The sequence below is a fragment of the Brugia malayi genome, assembly GCF_000002995.4.
Source record: "Brugia malayi strain FR3 genome assembly, contig: Bm_v4_ChrX_scaffold_001, whole genome shotgun sequence".
In the NCBI taxonomy this organism is placed as follows: domain Eukaryota; kingdom Metazoa; phylum Nematoda; class Chromadorea; order Rhabditida; family Onchocercidae; genus Brugia; species Brugia malayi.
Window position 1 is genome coordinate 18809266 of NW_025062479.1, and position 19492 is coordinate 18828757.

General features: G+C 30.6%; 3 protein-coding genes across 3 annotated transcripts; 2 read left to right on the plus strand and 1 right to left on the minus strand.

The window, feature by feature from the left end:
- Positions 1-6730: 6730 nt before the first annotated feature.
- Bma-ncs-1 (Uncharacterized protein) lies at positions 6731-9188 on the plus strand (the record flags this gene model as incomplete). Its single annotated transcript, XM_001898169.1, has 7 exons — positions 6731-6794; positions 7008-7032; positions 7294-7342; positions 7673-7762; positions 8317-8395; positions 8641-8807; positions 9087-9188. The coding sequence occupies 7 exons, from the start codon at positions 6731-6733 to the stop codon at positions 9186-9188; spliced, it is 576 nt and encodes a 191-aa protein (XP_001898204.1).
- A 2752-nt stretch (positions 9189-11940) lies between these two features.
- Bm9918 (Uncharacterized protein) lies at positions 11941-14340 on the plus strand (the record flags this gene model as incomplete). The annotated part of the gene is made up of 7 exons (XM_001898170.2): positions 11941-11991; positions 12499-12600; positions 12848-13141; positions 13252-13487; positions 13642-13768; positions 13934-14038; positions 14224-14340. 7 exons carry the CDS (start codon positions 11941-11943, stop codon positions 14338-14340), a joined length of 1032 nt encoding a protein of 343 aa, XP_001898205.2.
- Positions 14341-15563: 1223 nt separating this feature from the next.
- Positions 15564-19112, minus strand: Bm9917 (Uncharacterized protein; the record flags this gene model as incomplete). The annotated part of the gene is made up of 9 exons (XM_043075348.1): positions 15564-15746; positions 15974-16076; positions 16472-16540; positions 16683-16747; positions 17024-17209; positions 17725-17798; positions 17997-18247; positions 18680-18879; positions 19047-19112. 9 exons carry the CDS (start codon positions 19110-19112, stop codon positions 15564-15566), a joined length of 1197 nt encoding a protein of 398 aa, XP_042931282.1.
- Between the last annotated feature and the right edge of the window lie 380 nt (positions 19113-19492).

Genomic DNA, 19492 nt, shown 5'->3' on the forward strand with positions numbered 1-19492 from the left:
ATTTCTCACTAAATTCCATCAATTTTATGAGCAAATAAAATGATATCATAAGCTATGGAATGAATAAATTTTTACAAATCATTGTAAAGTTATAATACTCTACTTATTTCTGGCTGAATTGTATTTAACAACATTAATTTTGATCTATATTGATGCATTATATTTTGAACGTTTGTTTAATAAAAATTTTTACGCTTTTGCAAATTAATGAATTCTGCTTTATTGTCTGTTCGAAAGTTCGAGAAGTTTTTAACTAATCGCTAATTTTTTAATGCATTTTCCATGATATTAAAATAGCATACTGCAGTAAAATCCTACAAACTCTCCATACCAGCCTTTTAATATGAACTATTATAATCATTTCCTATCAAGAAAAATTAGCGCTAAGCAGGTGTTTCCATGAAACGAGTAGTGCTGTTAAATTTCATTGTTTACATTGATAGTAAAGTCCTTCTACATAATTATACAAAATTGTTTAAGTTGTGGCAGTCTTTACTGCACAAAATTTAAAGACAAATTATTTCAAAGAAACGCTTTTTTTTGTAAATGCGAAAAAGTATGAAATAGCTTCTATGGTTTCTTTCCTCATGGGAGTGAATTTCTATGAAATTGTGCTTCATTTTAAAAAAAAAAAACCAATTGCGGCAAAAGAACAGATAATTCCTTAGTTAGGACTGACTATCTTCATTCACAGTTATTAAATGAAGTGACAAAGAAAGGAATGAAAAAATCGATCGTTTGCAATCGGAATAATATTTTTTGTGAGAAATTTTTTCTGATTAAAAATTTTCTGACGAAATATTTCTCTTTTAAGTTAAAGTAATGGAAGTTAACTACTGTTCCGTTTGCTTTCCTATTAGACTCTCATGGAGATTACAAAACCGAAGTGAAAGTAATGTTATCTATCTTTTGTATTTCTACTGTTCACAATTTTTTTTTATTTTCGTAAAATGTCTTTTTTCCTCCTTGTGATTTATCGAGTTTAGAACTAACGGTTTAACTTGGTACAAGCTAAAGGAAGAACTGAGTGCATTAGAAGCAGCTGTCTTATGTCTAGGTTATAACAAGAAGCGACTACAATATTTTTGACAACCATTTTTCTAAGTACAACAAAAAGAGAAGGAAAAGAAAGATGGATAGAAATTCGACCTGATTTCATGACATTACTTTTCTATTCCTCATAGCATTTCTGATTTCCGATTATGCGAGCGTAGAGTGACAGTTTCTTATTCACTCAACAAGTGTCCTCAGATCGATTTTAAAGAAACATAGAAATCATTGTAAATTCGATAAATAGCAAGAAGTAATTTCTATGAAGCAGACATTTCTACATTTTTAAACAGATATTGAGTACAGTATCAACGGTGAGTCGATGAAAACACTCATTGGAAAGATTGATGAAGATTCCTGTGTTCATTGGATATTAGTCCTACTGATGATGATATCTTAAGGAGAGCAAGTATCTTAGAAAGTATGAGAGAGAAATTACTCCGCTTCTAAATGGAATTGAAATTTCGAAACATAATTGATTAGGAGTAAATTGAAAAAAAGAAAATACTTTGCTCCAATTTGTTATCATTTCTCTTATAATAAATATTCTTATTCCACTTTGCATACAAAACTAGCAAGCATTAGTAGAAAATTAATTGCTGCTTGAGATGGATTGCTTCTTATTTCTCATTTGTTTCCCAGGCAACGAGAAATGTTTCAAACTTCATCTCCCATCCTTTATCCATTACTCGCTAAATAGCACCTACCTCCACGGTCCTCTCTTACCTTCCCAAAATTTCATTTCAATATCACTTCACTTCTTCAAACAGTTGAAAATTCTTACTGATATTTAATCTCGTCTAGTATTTTCCCTTTACTATCAACTTAGTTGCGATTTTACTTCGTACCTCATTCTTTACCCTTTTTAGTTAAAATCTCTGAAACACTACATTTTTGTAATAATGCTTTAATTCATTTATGAGGTTTGTTACTTCTTATTTTCAATTTTTGAGGAATTAGCGATTGTCTATTTGAGATAAATATCTTTTCACAAATGGGTTTACAAATGCAGAAATATTTAAAATTTTATTGAGCACTTTGTAGGTGATGAAAAAAATAATGCAGCATAGTTCTCAGCTTTATGGCTTTCAACGGAGAGCTTTAAGGCTTCAAAGTTTGTTTTATGAATATACAATGACCATTTTCATTTCCCTTTGTTATCATTTCCTATTCACAATCGCCTTCATGTAATTTCTATTCTTCTTACTGCTCTTTCTTTCTCTAACTCTTTTTCAAAAAAGAATTTATGGAAATTTTTGTTTTTCTCCTTGAAATGATGAGATTCAACTTATTAATCCTTTCTTCAATATCTCTCTCTTTGCTATAATTGAAGCCAAATTTTTTCTCTAATATTTTTTCGAAAGTTTCTTAAATTTAATGCCTGAAAGGCATTTGTCCATTCGAAGTAAAGAAGACAATATGTGTATTACTAATCAGCTTGTTTCGTCTACTGACATAATGGCATACTTTTATCAGAAAGTATTCTGAAACAAAATGAAAAATCATTTGTTCGCCAATTAGTATTAACTTTCGTCTACTGTCCATTGTCATCTCTGATTCATTGTTTTAGTATATTCATTTACAGTTATGTAATTCTATTTTAATGATTATTATGGCTGTGTGTTATGAAAATTTAATGAATTTGTCATGTTTTTTGAGTAATTCCATAATAGTAATGATTGATAATAATAAAATAAAATAACTCCATTATAGACATTGTAGTAGCTAATAATAATATTGTTACAGAAAGAAATTTGTAAAGCTTATCAAATACTTCTTTTGAAATTTAACAATATTACCACTTTAATTCGGAACCAAATTTTCTATTGAATTGAAGAGCAAACATCAAACTGAATGAAGAAAGAAATAGAAGAAACAAGAATGAAAAAAAAGATAATAGGTAGAAATTGTTGTGATCATAGATGATCAGTTGGGTAATCACAAACCGATTTCGACCCACTGAGGACTCGGCTGTAATGTATAGAACAATCAGATCATCCTAACAGTGAAACTAATAGTTAATAGTAATTTATTGGGTATTTGCCATTTTATGACGAAAGAAGAAAGTGTGATCTGATAATCTGCGCAAAATGATTGAAACTCTAAATTCCTTTATGATGCAGTTCAGTTCATACAAATAATTTCAAATCTAGGAACAAAAGCGTTTCATAACTTGCAAATATGCCATTTCTCTTCACTGTCATTTATGTCATTTGCATTGATCAATTTTGAGAACGCTTTCATGGTTCATTTCAACTTTAGTAACATTAAAAATTTTTTCTTCAAATTCAATCTGCATCCCTGAGACTGGCACTATGCCATGACATACGACGAATCCAGACTTTTTCGAATTGTAAAAAAAAAAAAAGTAAGGATTAAACCTCAGAAGTTTTTCGAATCGAACCGAGGTGCTGTAATTTAAAAATCTTTATCATTAGAAAAGTTAATCTATAACTGGAAAAGCAAAATATTGTCGCATGGCTAAGACTCTTCTATGCAGTGATCAGATGTAATCGTCACTATCTAGATGAGATAAATTGGAAGTACTCCACTAGGCTTTGTTAGTTTGGGTCTAGTCTCCATGCTCTATTGGCTCAAAAGTACAGCAGTATGGAGCACGGAATATTCTCACGGGAATGTATTATGCACATTTCATCTATTATGCACATTCTGAATTCTCCCTCCGCTTTTTTTGTCAGCAATGTACTCGACAGATATGTGTGCTAATACTTCTTCCTTAGCCTCTAGTCTCTGATTACTATAATATCTGCTATCAGTTTTTCAAATCAATAAGACTAAAGATTTTGCATTTACATTTCGATAGCTGTTACTGCCTTCTTCTAACAAATTTAATCACTTACTAGCACAGAACACTTTATTCAGTCTTGGATTGATACTCTCCACCCATCAGCAGAAATTGGTGAAAACTTGGAAATTGCTTCGTTGACTTCCTTATGTATTTTGATATAAAGGAAGTAAGAGTCTGGTCAAGAGGAGTTATTGAATTCCAACACAAAAATCTTTACTTCTTCATGTTTCTACGCCAATAAACTTTTATGCAAAGTTTTCAATCTGAAATATATTTCAGCCGACATAGGTATACAATGCGACAATTTATTATCACTTCAACATTCTCTACTGCATATCCTGCGCATCTATATATTTTTATATCTATGTCAGTGCGAAAAACTTGCAGTAGAGAATATTGCAGTGGTAATAAATTGTAGTATCCTCACTTTATGACTTGTTTAAAATTATCAGTGGAATATCTCTAGATTTATATTTGCACTTAACCTTTGCACCAATTTCTGTTCTTATATAAACTATGTAGTTCCTCGAAATCGAAATTTAAATCCTAGATTATCCATTATTACTTGTTAATACGAAACGTTTCATTTGAGACATCGCCACGGGACAGCACTATTAAGCAATTAAATGGAAGCATAGAATGTTTGAACACAAGTCCATTAGTAATACTTATTTTGTATCTATTCTTTATTAAAACTTCAGTGGAACTTTTTCAATGCTCCTGACGAGTACGTTAAGTATGACAGTAATTTTCCGTTTAATTTTCCGTTTACAACGGACCTTTAATACAAAAGTCACAGTGCATATCCAGTTCTTGGTAAGCTTTAACCTTAATGTAGTGTCAGAATAAAGATAATAATCTGTTTGAACTTGTGGCAAACCAATCGAATCATATTATTTAATATTTTAATTTATCTGAAATGTGTTTAAATTGCTTAAATTCAATGTTTGATGCCTAACTTGCACTGCCAGTTTTTAATATCTGTTATTTGTGAAAGAACAAAAGCGAGGTTATTTCTATTATATTTTGCCATTAACAAAATACTTTGAGTTTGTTATTTGAATTAGTTTAAATTATGTCCATCGAAATGTTTCAAATGTTTCTTTCCTTAACTTTACATTCAACTTCGGAAAAACTTCAGAATTTGGTCTTTGGTATCTCCTGTAATACCCTTATCAATAATTTCATTACTTGATATTAGTGATAACATAGATAAGGACAAATCATTTATGTGTATTATCTTCAAGTGAATACATGTGAGATTGAAATGATGTAAGAAAAAGACTGAGAATAACTTTGAAATAGTCAATGCTAACTTCAGATAAATCTAGACTTCTTTGCACGCAAACATATATATCAAAAGCTTCTTGCTGCTCTAACTTTCAAATGGCTTTAATTATTAAGCGAGCAATTTAAGAAATTCGTTCGATATGACACTAAGTCCGTCTTTTTTCTTTTATGTAGCCTTTGTGCAAGTATTTAATTTCTGAGTAGATGCTGCAAATTTTTCTTTGTTTTATGATATCTGATTTTGACTTGAGTTCCTCAAAATTTAGTTTTTTTTTTTGCGTTCTATTTTCCTGAAATTAAATAATTGGGATACTTGTTATCACTCTAAAAATTCTCATTAATGATAAGTGTTATGATCCATGTTTCCTGAAAAACGTCCAATTGTCTTAAACAGGAAGAAACAAAGTGTTTTTATGCATCAGTACATATTGAAGAGATTCATTTAGTTCAGTCGTCATTATGCAACAAATTCATTTGCGAACAATTTCGTGACTGGTTTTGTGAGAAGAAGGCAAAAAGTAAACACTTCTTAATTTTGTCTTTTCAATAAATTTTCTCATGTTGAATTTGGATAAAGACAATTTTGTGAATAAAAGCAGGCATATTGAACACTTCTGAAATAAATCTAATGCCAAGCTAAGCCGAAACTCAATCAAAATGATCGATATTCAAGGACAAATAATGAATAGTAAAATGGATCTTAACAAATTTAAGTTCAAAAATTAATTTCAATTCATTCTAGCATGTTAGGCTAAATTGAAGCAGATACTGTACTTTTGAGTGAATGACTATTTTTTATAACTAATTTTCTTGTTTACGTGCCTTGTTCATTTGTGTATCTGAAATGATTGTAGCTCTGTCTAATTTCTGATTTATTTCCTTATTTGTTCTTACCTTTTAAGTCAGTGAATATAAACTTTTTATATTTATTGAAGTATTTTATCGATCTTCCATTTCTTTCTCTTCAAGTATATTTTGTACAGATTGTGCATTCACTCTATTCTACTGACAGGATCGCAACTTTGAAATGACTGATAAATGTCAGAACTAGATTTCTGGCTCGTCGAATTTAATTTCATGAACGTCATTACAGCATCACAAAAAGTAAATGTCTTACAGATACATCCAGTTCCAGTGATTTTGAAGGTAGAAACACATAATGCCACAGAAGTCAATCAAGAATCTATTTACAAGTATTATGTTAACAATGGTCAATTATTGTTGAAAATTTCCGAAATTCTTCTGGATATCTGCTTGTGATTAGGTTATCTGCTGACGCTATTGATTACCCAAGACGATTGCAGTAAATTACTAGTAGACAACCTGGAAAACAATCGTTCCAATTCTTCCTTCAATTCTATAGAGATCACTTTTCTACTATAGCTTTGATCCAATAAGTCATTTCACGTATACAATCTATTCATAACTTGTGGAACAGAACATTTTTCAACTTACATTTTAATTCAAGAAGTCTTCGTTGAATTTCAACACTAAGGGATTTAGCACGGAGTACAGTAAACTTGCAATTTGATTACTTTTATTAAAGTGTAATGCTGAAGTTGCATAAAATGCTTGTCAACAATGGGCAAACCAAATAGTAAACTCAAAAGAGATCAAGTGAAAACGCTTGCTAAACAAACTTATTGTTAGTTTATTCTTTTCTTGTTACTTGGCATCACTTTGACAGTTCATGCTACGCTCTCGTTTTAGACATATTTATGCATTTATTTATTTATTTTTTTAAATTATATAGCTTATTTTGAATTAAAGATCTCTTGTCAATCATTTTCTATTGAAAAGGATAATCCAAACCAAAGAAATGAAAATTTTTTACCAAAAGTATTTCTTGCTTTTTCAGTTACCGAGAAGGAAATCAAGCAATGGTAAGTCTATGCTTTTAACTATTGTGCTATTTCTTTCCAGCTGTGATGTAAAAGTCAAAAATAAGTGTCCGAATTGTCATCACCAAATGAATGACTGTGGCAAACAACTAAGAAAAAAAAGTTTTTAGTGTGAACTTTCAAAAGTAACATGGCATTTAAAATACTTGTTTCTGACTTTCTTGTCCTACACAAATTGCAAAATAATAAAATTCAAATTACGCAACGTCGTTTGCTGCTCACTCAAAAAATAATATTTTCCAGGCACAAAGGATTTGTCCGTGATTGTCCCAATGGAATGCTCACTGAAGCTGTAAGTCTTTCAAATAAAAAGAAATTTGCTGAGGCAAGCTTATTGAATCAATTTAGCAAAGATATATTCCTGGAAGGAAAATTTTTTAATTTTATTTAATCAGTAGCAGTGCAAATAGGTTTTATTTCAGAATAACCATCGAGTCCCATTGAGGTGACGAAAATGGGAATATTTTAAACTTAAAGCATCAACATCATACTCATTTGTGAAAGTATTAAATTAATTGACTGATGGGGAAGTTTTTAAAAACTTGCTTGTGCATTTTAATAACAAATTTAGCAAAACTAAACGCCATTCTTGAAAGTTTTATAAATTGTTCTTAAATTATAGGGTTTCCAAAAAATATACAAACAATTTTTTCCACAAGGTGATCCGTCAGACTTTGCATCATTCGTTTTCAAAGTTTTTGATGAAAACAAGGTAACCAATGCTTTTTAATATAATAAACAACTTATACAAGAAATCATTACATTAGATGAAAATTAGGTAGAATATTAAATATTTAAAGCTAATAACAACTTTGCTATGACGTAGACAGCTCTAGTGAATGAACAAATTTTATGAGTTCTTGCTTTCACTCCCTTATTTGTCTCGAATTCATTAGCAGTGCTTATCAGAGCAATCCTCCCAATAGACTTTAACATTGCTTGTGCTGTTTCATTCTTAAGAACAATATGTTATTTTTTTCGAATATACTATACATCATTTCAATTTGTAAGTTTTAATTTACGTGAAGTGATAGTGTTCTAGTCGATATCGTTTATGCATATCCAACATTATTTTATAGATTTTAAATTATTTTAGTTCGAAGTTGAAAATGAAAGTGAACTTACATGTAAATAAACATAACACAACATTCTGTGTATTAATAACTATAAACTGAATCTTTTCAAATATATTTTGTATACAAAAATTTTTACGCTAACTATTATCACTGATAAAATTTGGAAGAGAATGAAATATAAATTTTGCAGGATGGAGCGATCGAATTTCACGAATTTATCAGAGCCTTGTCAATTACATCTAGGGGTAATCTGGACGAAAAATTACACTGTAAGCAATAGTTATAAATTTTTAATTTAAGCTGACCTTTCTGCCAGTAAAACTAAATTTTGATGGTTATGAAAGAATTCTGTGATAATGAACCATTTCCAAATAGCATTTCTTGGTGCTTTAGCTTAAGACTTGATAAAAGGTGATTGAAACCAGAAATTACAATTAGAAGATATTTGAATAAACTACTGGAAAAATATAAATTTCAGATGTTTAGTCCAACAACCTAAGTTGTCTGTTTACAGGGGCTTTCAGATTATACGATTTGGACAACGATGGCTTTATAACACGAGATGAAATGTTATCAATTGTTGGAAGTATTTATAAAATGGTAGGTTCAACGGTGAAATTGCCGAAAGAAGAGAACACGCCAGAAAAAAGAGTGGATCGAATTTTTAAAATGATGGACAAAGTAAATTAAACTTCATTGAGTTTTTTTTTTGTAATCGAATTTATCGATTTTATTAAACATTAATAAGTAATCTTTTTATTCAACAATTTCCTGAGGTTGATAGCCATTATAAAAAATTCTTTTTAAAGCCTTGTCACTGCAGAATCTTTTGTTACGATTTGTACAGTGAGCTAAGACAAGCACATTTCATTGTCCAAGGTGACCTTTGTTGAATTCTTGTAGAATTAGAACTACCTGAATACCAGAGTTACTTTGCTCAAAACGAATAAATTATTGCAGAATAACGATGCTCAGTTAACACTGGAAGAATTTAAAGAGGGCGCAAAAGCAGATCCATCTATTGTTCATGCCTTGTCGCTTTATGAAGGAATATCCAATTGATATTAAATTTTCGGAATGTTTTTTTCGTCTTTGCCGACACAACTGAGCAGTTTGGTTGATTTTATTCTTTTCGAAGTTGATGTTTCTTTATCTTTGCAACACTTACATCAATTAAAAATGGAGTAAAAAACAGAATCTAGCTGGCAAACATCTCTTAATTAAAGTATTTTTTTTTCAGTTGGTCAGATGTGGAAAAATACTTCGGACTAATTTTCTCAATTTATTTCTTTCAAAAACTCTTATGCTTCTAAAAACACTTGCGGATGCAAGTGACATTTCACATTTTCTAAGGTCGGATAGCCTTGTATGAACGATTATTATGGTCTTGTTTTGGTCTTCTGATTAGTTGCATGTCATTGTCGGATTCCAAAACAAAGCCCGAAAGAAAACCCAAAATCAAATTTTGGTCAGTGTAGGAGGAAAAAGTCCTTTTGCTGACAAAGACAGAATGATGCTAATTGTTTTTTTTTTTTTTTATTTACAAACTTTTGTTAATGTAGTTCAGTGCTAAATATAAATGATAAACACATTTATACCATCTTTACGCATTAAATCATATTTCTTTCGACAAAATTTAAAAAAATTTTTTCGTATTATGAAAAAAGCAAATTTTCGACAGCAATAATACATATTTGCACATTCATGCCGATTAATGGATAACTATGTAAAAAATGATAATGGAAAGAGTTAACTCGAGACAAGTGCGGGATATGTTAATTCTGAAATACATTAACATAAATTAGTTTATGCCATTTTCCTTCATTGAAAACAAGTTTCAACACATTCATACCATCTTTACAAGAGTATAATCCCTGTAATTCACAAATTGTTTGTGATGGTTAGAAATGAAAAATCTTCGTTACAAGTCATTTAACTAATCACAAATTATTAATCCTTTGGAAAAGATCGGCCTAGAATTTAATCTGTTTTGCTAAAAACATTCTTAAACACATATCAGCTTAACATTGACATTGGTTACTTTCCCTTTTCACCTATGTTTCCCTCCTTTAAAATATACTTAAAAACTTTAAATCAAGATATTGCTCAAGCACCAATCTCCCAGTATTCAAATAAATATTTCTTGAGCTCTTTTCTTTCCAACTGACAATTTTACCCCAAAATAAGATTCTCGTATCTCTAGTTTTGACCTCTCAATTTAATTGATATGTAATTCTTTTTTCCTTGCGGTGTACTTTTCATTTCAGTGAAAAGATTACTTCGCATGATAACAGCAGAGTTTCTAACTTAAAAATCTGGGTAAATGAGTTTAAATGAAAATCAATTATTAAAAATAAACAAAGTTTAAAGAAGCATAAGAACTTCATTATTAATATATAAGCCTTGTTGTATCGACAAACAAAATATTCTCCTTAGAAAGAATAAACAAAATATTTTTTGACTGAAATCAAAATTCGCGACAAACAAGAAAAACTTTGAGTGGGAAAATACTTCGCTGTTAGAAATTCATTTGTGTTATTTGCAACCAACTGGATTACACTCATTCAAAAAAATTTATCCTTTCTGTATTAATAATGAAAGTCAAGAAATAAATAAAATAAATAAATGAAAGTCAAGAAAAATTTTAGCTGTTTGGAAAATAAATGCAGACAAAAACAATATTGACTTCATAAATTTCGTGTCTTTTAAATGTGCTATTTTTTAAAAATTTATTTAGAAAAAAATCATTGGATAAAAGAAAAAAGATTGAAGCATCTAATTAATTTCCAACCTTTATTATCTTTTTCTCCAATTAATCCTGGAACTAGTAACTCAATCAAATCCAGGTGAGTGTCCCGAAGTTGTCAAAATTAAAATTTTATCAAGTCAAGAAAAACTTATCAACTCAGCCAAATAATATAAGTTTCTTAATATTGTCTAATTTCGAATTATCCGATGTTAAAAAGGAATAACCATTAATATTTTTCTTTATTAATTTGAAATTATTTGTAAGAGCTTCATTTTCACTGTTCTTATTAATATTAAGACTGTATTGTTATTTCATTATTTGTAATTAATATTAAGTTCATATTCTTATTTCATTACCTTGCACACTTTTCCTGGATGACTCCATGACTTTTGCATTGGTTCAGAAAAAAGAAATGTTTTCTGGCATTCAGATGTCAATGGACAATTCACATTCATTCTTTCCCTAATTTTATTCCTCTGTTTCAAAAGTTTCTAACCTTAAAATATTTACAAAGTACTTATTAACTCATTGACTCAATTTGTTCAATGAGTTTTGTTACAAAGAGAAATATAAATATGTATGTAGCTAGTTCAAAATCTTACTTCACTCTTGTTTTGTTCACTATCAAATTTGAGACAGAAAATAACTTGGAGAATGTATAAAACACAAAGAAATTTGATTTAGTGTATTTGCACTTTTCCGCCAAAATATTGCATTAATGTTTAAATGAAAAAATCATGACAAATTTATTTCAGATTGTTCAAGTAAGATGATATCATGCGACATAATCATTTGCATTTCACGAAGAGTAATACAATTTTACCGATGAAATTTCAGTTTAACCTTATAATGTTGTTAATAGTGATTTTACCCTTCACTTTTATCAATATGACTTTATCCCTTTTACCCTTTATTTCAATTATGAATATGCAAATCTTGATTTCTTGAAATTTTGCTACAGAATTATTCATCACTTATAAAAGGCTAGTGTATTTAAGATACTTCATTCGATATTTTGGTTGTTTTTACGCACTCCAACTGATCAAACATCACAAAGAAAGAGGAATGGATGAAGGAGACGATAGATTAAAATCGCGTTCTCGAAAGCGCAGGGGGGTATGTTTGGTCGTATTTTATGACATCTAATGCGATTCAACAGTGTCCTAGTGTCACTCTTTTCAGTCATTCGAAGATATAAAGCTTAAAGTAAGAACGGCGTTAATTGGGAATTAGGAAAAAATGGAGCATAAATTGCAAAAAATTAAATTATCTTGAAATATTAAAAAGTCCAACAGATAAATAAGGATTCCATGAAATTTAAATTTAAAATTTCGAATTAACAAACAGACTTAATTTAAATGAATATCAATCCTTAGAAAAAGCTTGTGCAATTATGCAATTCTATCGATTTATCAATTGTATTGTTTCTTAAAAAACTAACTGATAATCAAAAATTGATCAGAATCCGATAAGAGAGATTAATGAATATGCGAAAGCGCCATTGAGACCAAAAACACTATATTAAGCAATATTCTTGTTGAAGTAATAGAATATAGAAATTCAGGTACTTTGGGTACTTCAAATAAATACAGAGATTATTTCGTTTTCTTGTTTCTCTTATAGAATGGTAAAGATAAGCGCAATATGCGAAAGCGCCATAGAGATCAAAAACTCGAGGATTCGGAGGGTAAAGATGATGTTTCCTGTTGTGGTCGTCCCAGACTAGTGAGAATGTTATTTGAAAATTGTTTTTTTTCAATAGAAGCAATTAATTCTGCAAGTGCTTAGAGAAATACTTAATTTTTTTTAAAGTTAAAATAAATTCCTGGCTTCTACTTATTGTTCAAAAACCTGATGGAATTTTCATTGTATTAACTATCTTTGTAGAGGATTAGGTTAACTTTAGAGATTACTTTTGCCTTAAGAGATGTTAGTCTGTACAAGTAAACTTCATGCAAGCTTAGTTCTTCAGAAAAATGAGTCTTATCGAAGAAAACACCACCGTCGTCACAGAAGGCATAAATCAAAACGCCTGCACAAAAGCAAAAAGGATGTAATTGGAACGAAAGAAGATATTCCGTCACCTTTACGCCCACCAACACTGCCACTACCACAGTCATCAACCTTAGCTGCAGCGATGAAGGAGAAACAAAAAGAAGATAAGGAATCTGGAGAAATGACAAGTGCAAATCAAGGCAAAATGTCCACATCAGGAGAAGTTACCGGGCAAGGAAAGGCCAGCGCTTTTCCAAAATTTCCGAATTTGGTTTTAGTTATTCCATTTCTTATTCATAATTAAAACAACTCTTATTCTTCTTAACACATAATTTCCCTTTTCTCCTAAGCTGTTCTTTTCTACTGCGAGAGTGTTTGCAGCCAAGCAGTCAATTAGGGACGTCAAGTTCGCCTCCAGCATTACCACCACGTGATAGCCAAAAAGTTGAAGGACGTGAAAACCCATATCAACTGGCAATTATGAACAAAACCGAATTATTGCAAGAACTATGCATCACTCAGTGTACTCGTGATGGATACGAGATAAGTAGACTGGCATATACGACATGTTTTCCGCTTTGCAAAAAACCCAATTTTATTTACTTGCCCAAGCTGAGGTATCATCTGTTTATATCACAACTGTTCAACGAGTTGACGGGCGAACAATATTCTACGAATCTTGAAAATCTTGATTCAAATAAAGTTTGAGATCACATCTTTCTACAACAGAATTTTGAACGGCTTTTGAAAGTTAGTTAAAATTTATGACAGATTTACGGCAAATAACAGTGAAGAATCTGCACAAAAGAAGTCGGCCAAACAAAGTGGGATTGATTTACCGCAAGAAAGAGTGCCACCAGTTAAAATTTCTCAAAATCATACACCTGATTTGCTAAAGGTTCCTTTTCTTTGAATTCAACAGCTAGGAAGTTTTGTTACCAATGAGCCGAATGAAAAAATGGAATCTTAATTTTTTTTTTCCTCTAAAAGTTTTTTTTTTCAAATTAGTTTATAATATATGCTAATATCAGTTTTAAAATATTACTGATAATTCGTTTTAAAGGGAAAAAATTTTACAACAGAGACCAAGATAAGCGATTTTGTGCAAAACATAAATGAATGTTGCTTGGCTCTTCGAAAAGCTCTGAGAAATATTTCTAATCTTAAGGTTTGTACTATTTATATATCGTTTCATTTATATGCTAACTTAATTACTTCTAAGCTAACTTAATGTGAATTTTAGTATTACTTATTCTCTGTCTTTTTTTCTACATTTCCCGTCCAGCAGATTTGAAGTTTACTGAAACATTATAAAAATGATATGTTAATATATCAACTTTTGACGTACTACAGCTATTGGCTACTGGAGAGACACTGAGAGAAGTACATAAGTACGATGCAGATACAAAGGCAATCGTAAATGATTTGACATATCTTCGACAACTCATCGACAGAAAGTTTACAACATAAGTACGATGTTTTAAACTAATAAAGAAGTTGAAACATTCGGCGATCGATCATCTCACTTAATCGAAAAAATTTTCAATTTCGTTCAACTTAGCACTCCTCGATGGTAAAATGAGATTTAAATTTTATATTCAATTTCATTATTCAGATTTTATCAAAAACGAAATCCTTTACCGAACAGCAAATTTTTTAAATTTTGACAATAAATACTGATCGATATTCACTTGCTTTTTTTTTATCTACATCCACTCTTTATGACAAAATGAATAAATAACATAGGAACAGTGAACTTCGGAAAATTCTACTATAAACATTAGATCTAATAACTGAAAGAGAAATTTTCTGGATGGGTAAAAGGAAAAAGAGTAAGTGATAAAAATTAGCAAAAAAGTAGTACGTTTGTCATAACAACAAATGACATTGTTTGTTCTAATTTTCAGAAATATTTAATTTTCCACTAACAATTGAAATAAGTCACATTGACAATGAAGTGATAAAGGTTAACAAAGGTTAGATATCAAAAAAAAAAAAAAAAAAAAAAAAAATCGTAGAAAAAAGATTACCAATTAATTGGACATCCAACTACAACTAAATAACGAGCTCAGCCATTGATAAATTTTAGTCTCACATAAAGAAAATTGTATTTTATATATTACACATTGGTTCTGGATTTCTAGTTTTCTGGATAGGCCATTTATGTGTTTATGAGTTTCTCTGGCTTTAGCACTTATTGATTTACTGACACTTACTGATTAAAAAAAAAAGTTAAGACTAAAAACATAATTCTGATATTAAACAAAACATTTAAAAACATGTGCTGGGACAGTACTAGTGATATTACAATCAGTATCAGTCTTAACTTATCGTTTCCACACAATGAAACGTCATAGCATTCATATATGAGCACTTAATTTAAAGTGACAATGAAATTAGTATACAGTGGAAGAAAGAAGTTTATTTGCCGTTTATTGGCAAAACATTTATTTGTCACAAATTCTTTTTCTATGTGGGATTTATCATTTGTTTTAAATCGTAACATTATACATTAAGAGGAAAAAAGAAATCGATTCATTTAATAGACTACACGTGTGACTTCACTTAACCCGCGATACATCTGAAAAAGAAGTTATAACAGTAATAATATAAATGCGATAGATCCAGGAATAACAAAATGCCTTTCAAGTTCAATTGATTTGTGCGGAAAATTGAAATCACTTTAATTTGGATCAAATCTCCAATCTCTTTAATCTATTGTTCTCTTCTGCTGAGTATTGATTCAAAATAAAATGGTTTTTACCTCCTATATTACTGGGAGAACCTATTGTAGTATCACCCATTTGTGATACCCCCGTCATTTGAGATATGCCACCAGCTATAGTTGCTTGTGAAACACCTCCCATTGTTGTCACCTATAACGAATTGCATATAATAAAACATTGGAATGAGGATTGAAAAAACCGTTCAATGTTGACTTTTTAAAAAGAACCGTGGATCACTCTATAGATCATTTTCTTTTCTTTTCTTTTCTTTTTTTTTCCTTTCCAGTTCCTTAAAAATCCTTAATCCTAAGTGTCGTGGGAAAAGGTTTCTCTCTAAAAGTAGCACTATTATTTGGAGGAAAGAAATGTAAAGAGACGTCGGCATTTGCGAATTTCCCATATGTTTTCTTCATTTGCGCATTCCACCGTTTATAAAAACTTTTGGAGTTTCGGCACAGCAAAAAACCAGCTCCAAAAACTCTGCAAATAAAGTGTGTGTGCATAATACCTTGAAATCTTTGGGATAATCAATCAATAGCATTATTTTTGACTCTGCTAGCTTCTACAAAATTTAGTCAAGAATTTTGTTTGTCGGAAAATAATGTTATGAATGACATTATTAAAGTAGTCAATTTTTTGCATTCTGATCAATTCAAACGTTTTTAAAAAGCCAAGTAATTTAGTAGGGAAGTTCTTTAAAGATGTTATAATTGCTGAATGAAAAGTGTATAGGTTGCCTTTTGTACTTGTAACTTAAGCTGGGCCACTTTTTTAACAGGTAAATTTTAACATTTTAAAGGGAACTCGAAACCTGAAAGAAAAAAATGAAACCAATGTAAGTTTTGCAGCATATTTTCAAGAAAATAAATACATACCCAACACAGGTACCAACAATGAAACCAAGAGGTATGGACCAGATATTTACACCTTTTCTGACGCGGTATCTGGAAAATATTGCGCTTATGTGAAAATTATTTTCAATACTTCATTTGTTCAAATTGAATAGGTGTCTATTATTTTAAACTTGAAATAGGTATTAAAGTTAAGCCAAACAGAACTTGAAACCGAGATTTGGGGAATGCTTACACTATTCCAGGACGGAAATTGAAAATAACGTCACGTTTCATGAATGTGTGAGTAGTCAACGGTGCCTGAAATCGAATGAATATATCGGAATGCATTTATAATTTTTACATCTGCTAAATCACATGGACATTAGTTTGCATGCATGGTCAAAGATGACATTGGGACAAGTTGCTTCATTTTGAAAAATGGTATTTCTGAGCTGAATTTTTGCAAATTGTCACTAAGTAGATCTTTTTCTTTGAAGTGTACTTGCAAAGCTTAGAGAAGAATTTCTCATATTCATGTTTTACTTAAATAAGCAGATGGTTCACTTTCAAAACTACAAATCCAGTTTTACTTACTGAAAAACGCGCCCCGCATTTATTGGCATCCTGAGCTAAAACAAAATATAATGCTTTCGATTTGGACCACAGATCGAATGTTTCATAAAATGTAGTGTAGGCAGGTGTTGTTTCATCTATAGGCTTGTTGAAAAGTGTTGGCCCATGTCGTACTTCCAAACCAAGTTTCTGCGGTTTTGAATCAAGCTGTAATAACAGCAACAAAAATAACGGAACAACTAACTACAATAAATGAAGGCCAATCCGAAGAAAGATAATAGAATAATTTTCCCAAAATCAGAAAGCCAAAAAGGACTGCGTATGTTTGTTTTTTTTCTCAACTTTACACTGTTAAACATTCTAACAGCCATATTTTTAGAGATGATCTGATCAATAAATAGTCATTATCTTATCTGGACAAGTCTTTCCTTATATCACTAAGCCATCTACAGACCTGTAGCATTGTTCTATTTCGTATTAAACGAATTTTTTGGTAATCTTATTCCAAAGTATTATTCATGATGTCTGTGCATAATCGTAAGCTATCGAGTGCATTAAAATATTTTAAAAATTTCTTGTTTCAAAAGATAAATGATTTTTCAAAACCAAACAACAATCCGATCAATTCTTTGTAAGCAACTTTAAAAAAGTTATAAAATGCTGCTCCTTGTGCAAAAATAAAATAGGAAAAGTTTTTCTGTGAAAATTTTTGGAAAAAATACATCATTATGTATGATAATTGTTTCGACATTTGACATACCACTCATTTTACTGCGATAGCTGTCTGGTATTCCACCTGTAATTTGTAATTAACTTATTAATAGTATAATTATCTAAAATTGTTTTGAAAACATCACAGTTTTGGAAAACTCTTTTTTGTGTTTCTGTCTTAATTAGAATCGACATAAGTAACAGGGAAATAGGCAGCGGTAATGTATTAGATCTAAAAGTGTGGATGATATGGAAGATTACAGCATATGCCTAATAAATATACCTTTGTATAAAGCTGAGTAATACATATATCCTTTTTTCTGACTCGTATTGCTCCATGTCCACACTCCCGGGAATTCCCATTCGATTGCCGTCATTCCCGAGCACGCATCTACTTCATATGCCGAACGTTCCACCAGTGCAAAAACTCCCTGGCTTAACTTCCTGTTGTAACTTTTCTCACCAAATTTTACCTTTGAGAGTAATTCCAAATGACGAAATAAATTGGTCTCATTCCCGAAACATAGTTTTATCCTGAAACTCCTATTTTTTCCGACAAATTGTTGGCCACAAAGAAAAAATGAAAACGAAGGAAATAACACAGTAAAAAAAATGTTTAGAAGGTGACAAAATTATACAAATCCAAAAAAAAGAAAAAAAAATCAAAAAAAAAAAAAAAAAATTAGTGAAAGGAACTAATAGAAATTATGACAACAATATAACGATACAAAAACTGATTATGCCCGAGTTTTTAAGATTCAAGCCCTTATTCCAGTTCGAGTCGTCTTTCTGGAAAATTCAGACCCTTTAATGAGCATAGTGCATGCATGCGTATCTAAACTGAAATTTCTGGTAAAAGACAGAAAAGATAGCCAAAATCCGTACAAACTGGTAGCTGTCTGAAATTACATTCAACTAGACAAGGCTGTTGTTTAAGATCCAGCTTTATTGTATTCAAAGACGTACGCCTTACATGATTTCCGAGTGATTTGAATAGCAAAAGTAACATTTGGATGCTTAGCGCGTCCTTTCGTGGATTCTTTTGAAATGACAAATTGCAGCTGTTCGATGTTCGATGCATGACTTTCATATGTAAGATTACCTTTTGCTGTTATCACTGGAGTCATGTATTTGGTTACCATGGTAGATACTCTTGCTCCAGGCACCTTAAAAATAAGTACTAACGATATACGGAGTTTACTCAGCAAAAATTTCACTCACATTTGGCAGGAAGTAAAGAAAATAACATTGTGAAATTATAGTTTAATTCACTAATCAATTCATTCCAAAAAAAAGGACCAGAATATGCCATGCGAAGCAATAACAACAATACCTGACCATCGAGGATATTCAGGATCACTAGTAGCAAAAACGCCAACAGCAACTTTCCAAGCAACATTACAATCAATGCACCGAATTGGAATGATATCTACGCAAGACAATAAACTATTTTGCACCGACATCTAGTTAAATTTATTTCAGTATATTTTTAACTGACGTATGCAAATTTCAACAGACTGAATCGAACTTTAGTTATCCGAACAGATAACAACAAATTTATACAAATTATCACTTTTTTATGAGGAGAATGGACGCCTCACTTTCCGTAACTCAGCCTCTTGAAAAAGACTTAGGTGCAAGAAATTAACTATTCTGTTTCAGTGACAAACTGGTATTTAAATATCGATGAATGAAATACTTAACATCGGGTTGAGGTTCAATTGATTAATTGTAAATAACTTCTGGAATAAAGTAAAAAATAATGATGAATTTTATAAA